Source organism: Pseudophryne corroboree, chromosome 5, assembly GCF_028390025.1.
Source record: "Pseudophryne corroboree isolate aPseCor3 chromosome 5, aPseCor3.hap2, whole genome shotgun sequence".
NCBI lineage: Eukaryota > Metazoa > Chordata > Amphibia > Anura > Myobatrachidae > Pseudophryne > Pseudophryne corroboree.
The window spans coordinates 188,006,383-188,021,222 of NC_086448.1; the positions used below are offsets into that span (position 1 = coordinate 188,006,383).

Sequence of the window (14,840 nt, forward strand, 5' to 3'; positions counted from 1 at the left end):
GTGTACCCCTCTTTCGGATCTTGAGAACAGGGTACTTCAACAAGTAAACACAGATGTCTTCACTACATTATATGGTATAGCTTGCAGATCCATCTGTGTCTGCGCAACCAGTGGTTGAGTTCCCAGTTTAGCCAGTCAGTGATGATGGCTGTTTCCTAAACCTTTTCAAAAATATTTATATTGATAAACCATTTCTGTTGTGTTATTGTATGATTTTTTTTCAACTATAACAATTCTGTATAGGTTATCAATCCTGGGTAAATAAAATAATCTGTTGCTTTCGTTAAGAAATAAATGTCTACTATGTTGATGGCTAAGAATGGGTGGTCTTCAGTATGCCGACTGTCGGGATCCCGGCGCACAATATACCGGCACCGGAATCCCGACAGCCGGCATACCGACACTTTTTCTCCGTCGTGGGGGTCCACGACCCCCCTGGAGGGAGAACCGTGCCCGCAAGGGGCTCATTTGCGCTCTCCACGCTGTCGGTATGCCGGCGGTCGGGCTCCCGGCGCCAGTATGCTGATCGCCGGGAGCCCGGCCGCCGGCATACCATACTACACCCCTAAGAATAACATTGTAATAAAATAACAAAATTATGGGAAATGCTGTACAACAATGGTTCTCAACTGCAGTCCCCATGTACCCCCAACCGGTTATATTTGTGAATTTCCTTAATCATGCACAGTTAAGTTATTGTATTTACTGTAGCCGGGTCAGGAGAACCACTGCTATAGTACATACTTCTGCGCAATGGAATATGCTGCGCTCAAGAGGCGTAACGAGGGTTTTTGAAGCCCAGGGCAAGATTAATAATGGCGCCCCCCCCCCCCCCCCCCCGAAAAAAAATAATAAAAAACAAAAGAAAAATAAAACCTACAAAGGAATGTATGTGCGCACGCCACTGACGCACACTGAAAAAAATGGCCACCAGAAGGGGGGGGCGTGAACATTGAAAATGGGATGTGCCAACATGTCGCGTCAGCTGTTTCATGTCATACTGAGAACATTCTTTTTCAATTCCACATTTACCTTACCATCATCATCTCCTGCACAAATAGGTGTCACTGTATATAAATATATCAGGGTGTGTATGTACAGATGCAGGTGCAGTGATCGAAGTGGAATATTTGAAGGGGTATGGATAAGTTAAGGTTGCAATTATGCGCGCGCCTCTGGAAAAGGGGGCGTGGCCACTCAAAAGGGAGGGGTGTCCTTCAGTGTAGTAGGACCCCTTATACTATCTAGTACTGGTGCCCCTTTCACATTTTAGCACACGGTGTGAGCCAAAATTCACATTAGAGCACACGGCATGAGCCGAAATTCACATTACACCACACAGAATGAGCCAAAATTCACATTATAGCACACAGAATGAGCCGACATTCATATATGCAGACACATGTGCCGATGCCAGGAGGAACTCATCACAGCCTGTCTCTCTGTGTGTGTGTGTGTGTGTGTGTATGTGTGTATGTGTGTGTGTGTGTGTGTATGTGTGTATGGACAGGGGGGCTGCGGGCAGATGCTGCTGGTTGTATGCCCCCATAGACTGTCTGTCACATAGACATTTGTTGTGTCCAGCGTCGGCGGGAGGCAAGCCAATGACATTACTGCTGGGCTGGCTAAGTGCTTCTCCATGGAGGCAGCTGCGGTTGATGCTCCGGCGCAGCACAGCATCACCACAGGGAGGGACCTTCATCTGACCAAGTGACATGGGTCGGGAGGAGGAGCGACGGGGTAGTGGAGATTGGTGTGGACCCATTTTTTTTATTTCCTAATCCACGGGGTCCCTCTGGGCCCTATACACTTGTCCCCTTACACCACATCTATCGCCGGGCCTGCGGGTGGGAGCCAAGAGAACAGGGCAGGAAGGAAGGGAGGGAGAGCACGCGTTGTGACGTGCTGACGTCACACCGCAAGGTAGTCAGACGGACCATGACGGCGGCTGGGCTGTGCGGCCAGCCACCCACAACGAAGCTGACGGTGCAGATCTATAGTAGCGGGGGCGAGTGGGCATGATGCCCTGGCTACCGGTGGCACCCCCCCCTATGCTGGGCCTGCCAAGGCGCCCAGGGCACGTGCCCTGCTCAAACCCCCCCCCCCCTTAGTTACGCCTCTGACTGCGCTATATAAGAAACTGTTAATAAATAAGTAAATAATACTTTTGTTTTTCGCCGGCGCAGCACAGTTGCACCACATTTATTAATGCTAAATTTCATTTTTATTTTTAGGCCACTTATTGTTTTGGGAGGCTCTTCTGATACTAACCAAGAAACCATGGGGGCTTTCCAAGAGTTCCCTCAGGTACTCACAGTTCAAAGTGAATCCTAGACGACTATGTGAATTTAGTAAACACTTTTCCTTTTCCTAAACAATGTTTCTCTAACATCCATAAGGGATATTGGGGAGACTTAGTACGATGGGGTATAGACGGGGTCCAAAGGAGCCAGTGCACTTTAAATTTCTTCACTGGGTGTGCTGGCTCCTCCCTTCTATGCCCACACCCACAGGCAGTTTAGAAAAAAGTGCCCTCATGAGAGGAGCTCCAGAGAGTTTTCTTCAATTTCTTTTAAACTTTTATTATTTCCGGTATGCTGTTTGGGCAACAGCATACCTGCACCGTGGGAGTTAGGGGGGGGGAGGTGGTCACAGGCCTTGCGAGGGGTTAGAGCCGGTTCCCCGCTGCAAGACTACCGCCCAGAGAGGTTATTTGTTCAGCGGGGCGATGCGCCTTAGCTGTCTCAATCGCAGCACGCCCCTAACATATGCCTGATGGTGACGTCTGTGGTGAGTACAAACCAGGGGCCCTGCCAGGGGGGTCCCCCGGTTCATAGTGCGGCTGAACGCGGGCGCGGCATATGGGACCCTCCTGTAAATTGGTTTGGAATAGCTTAAACTTAAACACTTGTGTGATGTTTTTAAGCATAATAGGAGACATTGCCAGTATAAAAATCACTGTAGCTTCGGTGCCATTGGGGGATGGGGGGGAGGTGGAGCTACCTCAGAGCGGGACCAGAGGCATTTTGGCGCCTTCCTCTGCTTAATGCAGCAGCAGCAAGCACACACAGCTCTTCCTAACTCACAAGACACGCTGGAAAAACTGGTACAGGGTATAGCAAAAGGGGAGAGCCGCTATTGTACACAATCTGTGTCCTATACAGGGCAGAAATCATTAGTGTTATACTTAGCTGACAGCCTCACTGGGGCTGTACAGCAGGGGTGTGCTTGTGTGTGTGTGTGTGTGTGTGTGTGTGTGTGTGTGTCTCTCCTCTCACGTACAGTAAGTGCAGGCTTGATAAGTATTATTGTCTGTGTGTATGTCATTGTGGTTACTGTAAACATGGGTAAACACAAACTATGCCACACCAGATTCTCTCCCTTATATACTGATTCTGTTTCATGTGAACAATGCAGCCAATCTTCACAAATCTGTGAAGGGGTTGGGGGAGAGGGTCCAGAGCCCTCCTGGTTAGGGGCTCTTAAGACTATGATGTCTGATATGTTATCACAACTCACTGCTAATGTTCAGAAAACTCAGCTACTACAACAGGCTATTGCAGACTTAGCTGCTAGAGCAGATGTTACACAGCCCCCCTCTCTAGCTCAGGATCACAAAAGCGTGGTTTACCTGCTCTACTCTTTGATTCAGATAAGGAAATACAGGAGGATGGGGATGACTTGGATCCCATTTGTGGGGATTCCGCTTCTGCTCAGGGTATTGAACCCCTCATTCTGGCTATACGGGACGTATTGAAGCTCCCTCTAGAGGACGCTGTGTCACAGCAGTCGTTTTTCTTTACACAAAACAAGCCTAATGTCACTTTCCCTGATTCTGCAGAGTTAGATGACCTATTTAAATTAGCCTGGAAAAATCCAGACAAATACCAAGTGTCAAAAAGATTTTTGCACACTTTCCCATTTGCTCCTGAAGGTAGGAAATTCTGGGAAGAACCCCCGGGAGTTGACGTATCAGTCTCTCAACTGTCAAAAAAGGCGATGCTGCCTGCCTCGGGCTCCTTTACCATAAAGGACCCTGGGGACAGAAAAAGAGAGACTACACTAAAGTCTCTCTACACAGCACCAGGTGTATCGCAAAGGCCGGTCATAGCGGGTTGCTGGATGACCCATGCCATTCATACGTGGGCTACTCAAATTCAGGTGGGCCTCTCCAGGGATATGCCTCTGGTCACTACGGTGACTCTCCTGAAGCACATTCAGGACACTGCACACGTCCTGTGTGACTCGCTCAAGGACATGAGCAATATTAATGCTAGGACTTCTGCCATGGCAGTGTCGGTGCGCAGGGCCTTGTGGTTGCGTCGGTGGATAGTGGATGCAGAATCCAAGTGCAGTGTAGATTTCCTCCTCTTTTCTGGGGAATGGCTCTTTGGGGTTGAGTTGGATACGTGGATTTCCAAAGTCACTGCTGGGAAATCCACATTTCTTTTTCATCCACTAGGGGTCACTGGAGTACTCTTGGGATATGGACGACTTCCGCAGGAACAAGGCACTGAATAATTAAATTTAGAACTCTCCTCCCCTCCATATCCCAGAGTACCTCAGTGTTTTTTTCTGTGCTCATAGTAGCAACAAGGCTTGTAGAGTTATCCACATTACTTTTGAATATTTTTATTTTTTGATTTTCTTTTACACATTTTCCACATCCCTTCCCCCCTTCCAATAGGCGTGGGTCCGGGATAGTGGAAGCTGCTTACAAGCAGCTACTGGCGTGTCGGGCCTCTCTAAAAAGAGCTCCCTCACAGCCACGTGCAGGAGTACCTGCAGGAGAAGCTGGACGGAGCTTGCAGAAGAAGCCCCGTCATAGCTCTCACTACAAGGCGTCCAGGTATGTTGGGGGACGGGGCGGTCAGCTCACGCTGCCGCCCCACTGTGTGGGGACACTGTGTTGATGTGCCGAGCCGCCCGCCGCCACTTCCAGGAACACCGCCGCTAAGTGATGGCCCGCCGCCGCTACCTAATCACCGCCACTGTGCTGCCTCCCGCCGCTCAGAGCCGCGTCGGCCGCATTCACTATGCATAGCCGCCGCTCCACGGCTCTATGCAGCGCGCTCCCCGGCTCCCTCCAGCAGCTCCCCGCAGGTAATCCCCGACTCCGTGTAATAGAGTACACGGAGAACGGGGGGGGGGGGGGGGGGGGGAAGCACTCACATTAGAAGGGAGAGTGTGCCCATAGTAGCAGCAGAACGCTGCATGGGTTATTAGATAGAGAGGCTATTAAGCCTTTTTTAATAGGATAAGCACTGATTATATCTGATTGTAAATTATAATCTGCACTTTGTTTTATACTGTAGCATGGGGGGGCCATTTTAACCATGCTGTTTCTTCCTGTTGTGATTCCAGACGTTCCTGTACTACATCTCTACTCCACAGAAGGCGCAGGGGTGTTAGTGGGAATCTGGGATCAGATTTCATATAGTCTGGCGTGCACTGCACTTGGCTATATATATATATATATATATATATATATATATATATATATATATATATATATATATATATATATATTATACATCTTAGTACAATTTAACTGAGTCGTGCAAGTTTGTCTGTCTTTGTATTGTGTTGTCTGTCTGCAATGAGTAAGGCACCAGCAAAAACAAAAAAGCAGTTTCACTGCCATGTCTGTAAGAATGTGTTGACGGACGGATCTACCACATGTACAGTATGTTTTGTGGATTCAGCTACAAATACGATTTCGGCTCCGGTTTCAAAGCCGGTTTCATCCCCGGACTCGCCATGGGATATGCTAGCGGATGTCATGGCTGGATTGCAATCAGAATTGGCCGCCGCTCGACAGGAGCGGGAAGCGGCAAGATCTGAGTCTAGGGTTAGACTGCTAGAACTACCGGAGGGGTCTCAGCCTTGCCAAAAGTCCATGTCCACTTTGGGTAGAAGGGATAAATTTCATTTGTCTTATGATTTACCAGTTTCTGCTATGTTGCATTCTGACGATTCTATGCCAGACCTCTTTGCGCAAGATGACGGTGAGGAGGGCGAAGTAGATCAGCAGTCAGATAGTGACGATTTTGACAGCCCGGGCATTGATGATCTCATCAGAGCGGTGCGTCAGTCTCTGAAGTTTACAGAAACTGAGGAGCCGCTGACAAATGATGAGGTCGTCTTTACTAAACGACAGAGAACTCCAATGTGTTTTCCTGTTTCGGAATCTCTTAATAAGATGTTACTAGAAACACGAAAGAATCCAGATAAACGGTTTTCTATACCTCGCAGATTTAAGTCTAGTTACCCGTTTCCAGAGTCTGTGACGGCTACATGGGAGAATCCGCCATTGGTGGATTCGTCTGTGTCTAAACTTACAAAGAAATTAACCATACCAGTATCAACTGCTACTACGCTTAAAGACCCGTCGGACCGTAAAATAGAAGCTATGCTAAAGTCCATGTATACAGCAGCAGGAGTGTTGCTTAGACCTGGGTTGGTTGGCATTTGGGTAACTAAGGCGTTAATGGTCTGGATAACAGAACTCAAGTCTGCCCTACATGACGATCACCTTATACTTCTCGCTGATCAAATCTGGGAAGCTGCTGATTATCTATGTACAGCTTCTACTGACGTCTGTCAGCTCACTTCTCACCTTTCATCCTCGCTAGTTACAGCACGACGAGCACTCTGGCTGCGGTCTTGGCAAGCGGAGGCGAAGGTCAAAAAAGGTATAGAGGCGTTACCTTACGGTGGCGAGAAGTTGTTTGGTCCTGAATTGGACAAATGGATTTCTGAGGCCACGGGAGGAATGTCTGTTTTCTTACCATTGCCTCCAACAGTACCTAGACGGAGATACTCTGGACCTGCGTTCAAATCCTTTAGACCTCAGTCCTTTTGCGGGCGTGGCAGAGGAACAGCCACGCCTGGTAGACGAGGTCGAGGACGTGGTTTCCAACAGACCAACACCAGTCGTCAGGACGCTAAGGTCACTGACAAGCCAGTGGCATGACGGGCTCCCAGCCCATCTCGGATCTCCAATTGTGGGAGCACGCCTTCAGACGTTCCAGTTGGCGTGGCTCCAGACATCCACAGATGGGTGGATCCGCAATTTAGTGTTAAAAGGTTACAAAATAGAGTTCGAATGTCTCCCGCCACTGCGGTTTTTCAAGACAGGACTGCCTGTGTTGGACGACAAGAGGGCGGTTCTGCAGATTGCCATTCAGTCTCTGCTGGATGCAGCAGTTTTGATTCCGGTCCCTGTACACCAACAAGGTCAGGGTTATTATTCCAGTCTGTTTGTGGTACCAAAGCCGGATGGCTCGGTCAGGCCAATATTGAACTTAAAGGGTCTCAATCTGTACGTCACTTACTACAGATTCAAGATGGAATCTTTGCAGTCAGTGATTGCAGGTTTAGAGCCACAGGAATTCATGATTGCGCTGGATCTCAAGGATGTGTACTTAAACATTCCGATTTGGCCACCTCATCAGAGGTTCTTGCAGTTTGCAATACGGCAGAACCATTATCAGTTTCAGGCTCTACCGTTTGGCCTCTCGTCAGCGCCTCGGGTATTCACCAAGGTGATGTCTGTGATGATAGCTCATCTCAGATCCCTGGGAGTGATAATAGTTCCGTACTTGGACGATTTGCTCATCAAAGCTCCGTCTCACCAGATGCTCCTCCAACATGCGTTGCTAACGTACATTGTACTGGTTCAGCACGGTTGGATTGTCAACTTCAAGAAATCACATCTGATTCCGTCTCAACGACTTCAATTCCTAGGTATGATTCTCGATACGGTAGATCAAAGAATTTACCTACCAGAACAGAAAGTACAGGTCATTCGTCATCTGGTACAATTAGTGCTCAAGCCACGCACAGTCTCGGTACATTAGTGCATTCGCCTCTTAGGCACAATGGTGGCGGCTTTCGAAGCACTTCAGTTCGGGAGATTTCACTCACGTCCTTTTCAACTGGATGTGCTCGCACAGTGGTCGGGCTCGCATCTGCAGATTCACCACAGGGTGAGGTTGTCACCACGGGCCAAAGTACACCATCTATCCGCAGGGAAACGGTTCGGCGCCTGGAATTGGATAATTCTAACGACTGACGCGAGCCTCAGAGGTTTGGGAGCTGTAGTTCAAAATTGTCAGCTCCAGGGTCTCTGGACGGATCACGAAAGATTGCTGTCTATAAATGTACTGGAACTCCGGGCAATTTAAAATGCGCTACGTCAAGCAGTGCACATGCTTCGGTCTCAGACTGTTCAGGTGCAGTCAGACAATGCGACGGCGGTCGCATACATCAACAAACAAGGAGGAACGAGAAGCCGCATGGCGATGCGGGAAGTAGCTCGAATCCTCAATTAGGCCGAGCATCACCAAGTGATATTGTCGGCAGTGTTCATTCCGGGAGTGGACAACTGGGAGGCGGATTATCTCAGCCGTCGGGATTTTCATCCAAGAGAATGGGCGTTAAATCCATAAGTGTTTCACATATTGGTCCAAAGGTGGGGTTACCCTCAGGTGGACCTGATGGCATCTCGCCACAATCGCCAAACGCCCCAGTATGTGTCCAGAACGCGAGATCCAAAGGCAGTGGCGGTGGATGCTCTAACCATCGCGTGGCCGTACAGCCTCGTGTATCTGTTTCCACCGTTTCCGCTGCTCCCTCTGTTGCTAAAACGGATCAAAAGAGAGTCCGTCACAGTCATACTAGTGGCGCCTCATTGGCCGCAGAGAGCTTGGTTCTCGGATCTCCGAGGACTACTCGCAGACCATCCTTGGCCGCTCCCACTACGTACGGACCTGTTACAACAGGGTCCGTTCCTTTACCCCGATTTAGCGCGGCTGCGTTTGACGGGGTGGCTGTTGAGACCGCCCTCTTGAGAAGAGAGGGCATTCCAGAATCGGTTATACCAGCCATGTTACGAGCTAGGAAGCCGGTTACGGCAGCTCATTATTACAGAATTTGGCGTGCATATATAGCTTGGTGTGAAGATCGGAAGTTTCCGACATCATCTTTCAAGCTATCCCGTCTTTTGTTATTTCTACAGACGGGGTTAGATGGAGGACTGTGTTTATCTACACTAAAGGTGCAGGTATCTGCGTTGTCAATTTACTTTCAAAGGCGATTGGCTTTATTGCCGTCGGTACACACTTTTCTGCAAGGTGTCCTCAGAGTACAGCCTCCATTCATTCCACCTATAGCGCCATGGGACTTGAATCTGGTTTTAGATTTCTTACAGTCTTCATATTTTGAACCCTTACAACAAGTGGATTTTAAGTTTCTCACTTGGAAAACAATTTTTCTACTAGCCTTAGCTTCGGCGAGGCGTGTTTCAGATTTGGGTGCCTTGTCATGCAAGCCACCGTATTTGGTGTTTCATGATGACAGAGCGGAACTTCGGACGAATCCCGCTTTCTTACCAAAGGTGGTGTCATCTTTTCACATCAATCAACCAATAGTAGTTCCTGTGTTGACAGGAAATTCTGGAACCTTGGATGTAGTACGCGCATTACGCGTTTATGTATCCCGAACGTCTACAGTTCGTAAGACGGATACGTTGTTTGTTCTCTATGATGCTGCCAAGAGGGGATGGCCAGCTTCTAAACAGACCTTATCCAGATGGATTAAACTGACCATACATCAGGCTTACCTTCATGCGAGGTTACAGCCGCCCACATCAGTAACAGCTCATTCCACACGTTCTGTAGGAACTTCGTGGGCAGCTGGTCGTGGGGCTTCTACGACGCAGCTTTGCCGGGCGGCTATGTGGTCATCAGTGCACACGTTTGTGCGCTTTTACAAATTTGATACGTTTGCGGCATCAGCATCTAGCTTTGGCCGCCTAGTGTTACAGGTGCCAGACTGCTCTCCCGCCCACGGGGGAAGCTTTGGTACGTCCCAAGAGTACTCCAGTGACCCCTAGTGGATGAAAAAGAAAAAAGAATTTTGGTACTTACCAGGTAAATCCTTTTCTATGAATCCATAGGGGGCACTGGACGCCCACCCAGAGCAGTTTTATTTGGTTTGTGGTAAGTTCAGGGGATCTTATGGTAACACATTCTCACGGACTGGTTCAAAGTTTCAAGTTTTAGCGGTTATAGTGCCAACTGTTTAGTTGTCAGTCACGTTATGTGTCAACTTCATTGTTGTCCGTTATGTTATATGTAATTCTCCATTGTCAACCTCTCTATAGCTCCTGTTCGGCTCCGTAAAAAACACTGAGGTACTCTGGGATATGGAGGGGAGGAGAGTTCTAAATTTAATTATTCAGTGCCTTGTTCCTGCGGAAGTCGTCCATATCCCAAGAGTACTCCTATTTTCTCTCCTCTGGGGCCCCACCAGCTAGGCGTTCCTACCCGGGGCCGTCTATTCAGTCCTTTCGGTCTAACAGATTTCGATCTAGGGCCAGAGGTGCCTCCAATGTGGCTAGAGGCACCAGAGGTAAGACAAAAAGACCTGCAAACACCGGTTCTCAGGAACAAAGCACCAGTTCTGCTTCCACTAAGTCCTCAGCATGACGGTGCCCACCCACCCCGAGGGGATCTCGAGGTGGGAGCTAAACTGCGTCACTTCAGCTACGTCTGGGAGGTTTCCTGCCAGGATACCTGGGTCAGGGACCTCATTTCTCAGGGCTACAAGCTGGAGTTCGACAGTGCTCCTCCCCAACGATTTTTCAAATCAAGCTTACCAGCTTTGGAGGATACGCAAGTTACGCTGCAACAGGCCATCCAAAAGTTGGTCCAGTCCCACGTCATTGTTCCAGTACCAATACCACAATGAGGCAAGGGTTATTACTCTAACCTGTTTGTGGTACCGAAACCAGACGTTTCGGTAAGGCCCATTTTGAATCTAAAGTCCTTGAACCCTTATCTAAGGGTTTTCAAGTTCAAAATGGAGTCCTTGAGAGCAGTGATTGAGGGCCTGGAAGTCCAGGAATTCATGGTTTCCTTGGATATCAAGGACGCCTACCTTCATATTCCAATTTGGCCACCTCAGGCTTATCTGAGGTTTGCCCTACTGGAGGTTCACTACCAGTTCTAGGCACTACCCTTCGGCCTGTTCACAGCTCCAAGGGTATTGACGAAGGCGGAGATGGTGTTCCAGGTCCAGGTGATCAATGTTGTCCTTTACCTGGATGATCTTCTGATAAAAGCAAGATCCAGGGAGCTTTTATTGCTCCATATCGACAGCACTATCCTACTTCTGTCACACCATGGGTGGATCCTCAAATTACAGAAGTCCCACTTGGAGCCAACTCAGCGGCTCCTGTTCCTGGGGATGCTACTGGATACTGTTGCCCAGAAGGCGTTCCTCCGGGAGGACAAAGCGAGAACACTTCAGGAGATGGTCCGCATGGTGCTCCGACCTGCTCGAGTATCTATCCATCTTTGCATAAGATTGTTGGGGAAGATGGTCACCTCATACGAGGCGATCCAATATGGAAGGTTCCATGCCAGAACATTTCAATTGGATCTCCAGAACAAGTGGTCCGGATCACATCTACAGACGCACCGGATGATTCGGCTGTCACCTCAGGCCAGGATTTCCCTCCTGTGGTGGCTGCAGTCCTTCAATCTCCTGGAAGGCCGGAGTTTCGGGATTCAGGATTGGACCCTCCTCACGACGGATGCGAGTCTGAGAGGATGAGGAGCTATCACCCAAGGGGCACAGTTCCAGGGCAGGTGGTCAGCCCACGAAGCCCTCCTTCTGATCAACATTCTGGAACTTCGGCCTCTCCTCTGCTTAGGGATCACGCGATCCAAGTACAGTCGGACAACACCACAGCAGTGGAGTACATCAGTCGGCAAGGAGGGATAAAAAGCAGAGCCTGCATGCGAGAGGTGTCAAAGATACTCCTCTGGGCGGAAAGAACTGCAAGAGCAATGTAGGCTATCTTCATTCCGGGAGTGGACAACTGGGAAGCGGACTTCCTGAGTCGTCACGATCAACACCCGGGGGAGTGGGGACTCCACCATCAGGTGTTCCAGCAGATCATCCACCGGTGGGGATGCCCACAAATAGACATGATGGCTTCTCGACTTAGCAAGAAGCTTCACTGGTATTGCTCACGAACCAGGAACCCTCAGGCGAGGGCAGCGGATGCACTGACGTCGCTTTTGCCTTACCGGCTGGTCTACCTGTTTCCTCCGATTCTGTTGCTCCCACGGGTGCTCAAGCGAATGAGAAATCAAGGAGTCCAGGCAATTCTGCTTTCCCTGGATTGGACACGGAGGGCATGGTACTTGGATCTCCTGGACATGTCTGTCGAAGACCCTTTGCCGCTATCAAAAAGGTTATTGCTACCGTGGTTCAGGCCAGGAAACCTGTGACGTCAAAACACTATCCTCATATCTGGAGAAGATATATCTCTTGGTGCGAGGAGCGCACGTGTCCACTTGCAGAGATCCACTTGGGACGTTTCTTACGTTTCCTGCAGGCGGGTGTGGATAAGGGCCTACGTCTGGGTTCCATTAAGGTCCATATTTCAGCTCTCCATTTTCTTCCAGAAGAAATTGGCTCTGTTGCCAGAAGTTCAGACCTTCTTGCAAGGGGTACTCCACATACAACCTCCTTTTGTGCCATCTACAGCACCCTGAGATTTGAATGTGGTGTTATAATTTCTACAGTCCTCCTGGTTTGAACCTCTGATGACAGTAGAAGACAAGTACCTCACGTGGAAGACGGCGATGTTACTGGCCCTGGCTTCTGCTAGACGTGTCTCAGAATTGGGGGCCTTATCGTGTAAAGGTCCATACTTGGTCTTTTACGTGGACAGAGCGGAGCTCGGGACTAGGCAGCAGTTCCTGCCGAAGGTTGTCTCTGCGTTTCTCCTGAATCAACATATTGTGGTTCCGTCCAGTTCTGACACTTCTGCTCCTCTGGAGACATTGGATGCTGTGCAAGCCTTGAAGATCTGTGTCAAGCGAGCGTCTCGGATCAGAAAGACAGATTCCTTGTTCCTGCTCTATGATGCACAGAAAACGGGTTGTCCTGCTTCAAAGCAGTCCATTGCTTGTTGGCTTAGGCTTCCTATCCATCAGGCCTATGTGTCGGCAACCTTACCTGTTCCTAAGTCTCTGAAGCCCACTCTACAAGATCGGTGGGCTCTTCCTGGGCGGCTGCCCGTGGCGTCTCGGCCTTGCAACTTTGCCGAGCTGCTACCTGGTCGGGGAAGAACACTTTTGTGAAGTACTACAAGTTTGATATCCTGGCCAAAGAGGATACCCAGTTTGGGCAGGCGGTGCTGCAGAAGTCTCTGCACATTCCCGCCCGTTATGGAAGCTTTGGCACATCCCCATCTTACTAAGTGTCCCCAATATCCCTTATGGATGCTAGAGAAAATAGGATTTTAATTACCTACTGGTAAATCCTTTTCTCGTAGTCCATAAGGGATATTGGGCGCCCGCCTCAGTGAGTTGACTTTTCTGCAGGTTCTCTTTATGTGGTTACCTGTTCAGCTGTTGCTTTTATTTCCAGCCATTGCTGGTTGTTATACATGTATGTTATATGTATGTTCGTGTTGTGCTGCCATTAAATCTCACCACTCTTTGTTATCATGTTCCTTCTCTCATATATGTCCTTTCTCCTTCGGGCACTGCTTTACCTATAACTGCCAGTGGGAGGGGGCATAGAGGGGAGGAGCCAGCACACCCAGTGAAGAAATTTAAAGTGCATCGGCTCCTTTGGACCCCGTCTATAACCCATCGTACTAAGGGGTCTATTTACTAAGCCGTGGATGAAGAGAAAGTCAACGGAGATAAAGTACCAGCCAATCGGCTCCTAACTGTAATTTTTCAAACACAGCCTGTGGTATGGCAGTTAGGAGCTGATTGGTTGGTACTTTATCTCCAGCGACTTTATCTCCATCTAAGGCTTAGTAAATAGACCCCTAAGTCTCCCCAATATCCCTTAAGGACTACGAGAAAAGGATTTACCGGTAGGTAATTAAAATCCTATTTTTATGTAATCATTCCAACTAGCCAAGGTGGGAGGTCTGGGATCACATCCAAAAGACAGCTGTAGCCTTTTCTGGAAGTACGGTGATGACCATATTATCTTCATTTTGTGTTTGTTGTATTTTTGTCTTCTTTAGGTGGAAACTTGTAGACTGTACAGTAAATTCTCTGCCAGACCCAGCAGCTTGGAGGCCATACCAACTGTAATTGAAAAGGTATCTTTCCTTTACTGGGTACTGGGTGGGATGTACTAACACTAAAATGCTGTATCTAGCTCCGGAAAGCGTATGATAGGCGCATTGCCTATAGAAGCCTATGGGACTCTTTATACACAAATTCCCTGATAGGGTTCCAAAAGATCCCTCTACGTGTCCCCTTTAGCTTGAGCATGCACTGGCCTAAGTCTGTGAAATATGTTTAGACCCCGGCTCATAAACCCGGAAGTCCTCACAATGCAACTACCGTTCTTACCGGAAGAGCTGTCCTTACATAAGTATAATTATTCATGCATACGGCGTTAATATGGGATACATGACTCATCCCGCCAGCAGTATGATCAGATGAACACCATATACATCATTGCTTTTTCTTTTTCCCAGGCTGTGAGAACTAGTATGTATGGCCGACCTGGTGCCTGTTATGTTGACATTCCTGGAGACTTTGTAAACAAGATGGTTGCCAGGGGTGATGTGAGGTATGTTCATGGTAATATTTGGGACTAAATGTACGACTAAGACTAGACCTCAGATGTAAGTTTTCTTGTCAAAGTCATTAGTAATGTTTGTGGGGGTTCGGCATGGATTACCGGTGGGTGGGATGCTGGCTGTCAAAATCCCGACAGCTGCATCCCACCCACCAGGATGCTCACAGTGGGGCGAGCACTACGAGTCCCTTTGCGGCCTCGGTGGC

At 48.8% G+C, this 14,840-nt stretch overlaps 1 protein-coding gene across 6 annotated transcripts in view; it reads left to right on the plus strand.

The window, feature by feature from the left end:
* HACL1 (2-hydroxyacyl-CoA lyase 1) overlaps positions 1 to 14,840 on the plus strand; it is a 139,948-nt gene that overhangs the window by 47,637 nt on the left and 77,471 nt on the right. For all 6 annotated transcript variants that reach the window (XM_063921943.1, XM_063921945.1, XM_063921946.1 and 3 more), the window contains 3 exons: positions 2,235 to 2,307; positions 14,069 to 14,146; positions 14,531 to 14,625. In XM_063921943.1, coding sequence (XP_063778013.1) covers positions 2,235 to 2,307; positions 14,069 to 14,146; positions 14,531 to 14,625 — 246 coding nt within the window. The remainder of the gene's footprint in view (positions 1 to 2,234; positions 2,308 to 14,068; positions 14,147 to 14,530; positions 14,626 to 14,840) is intronic.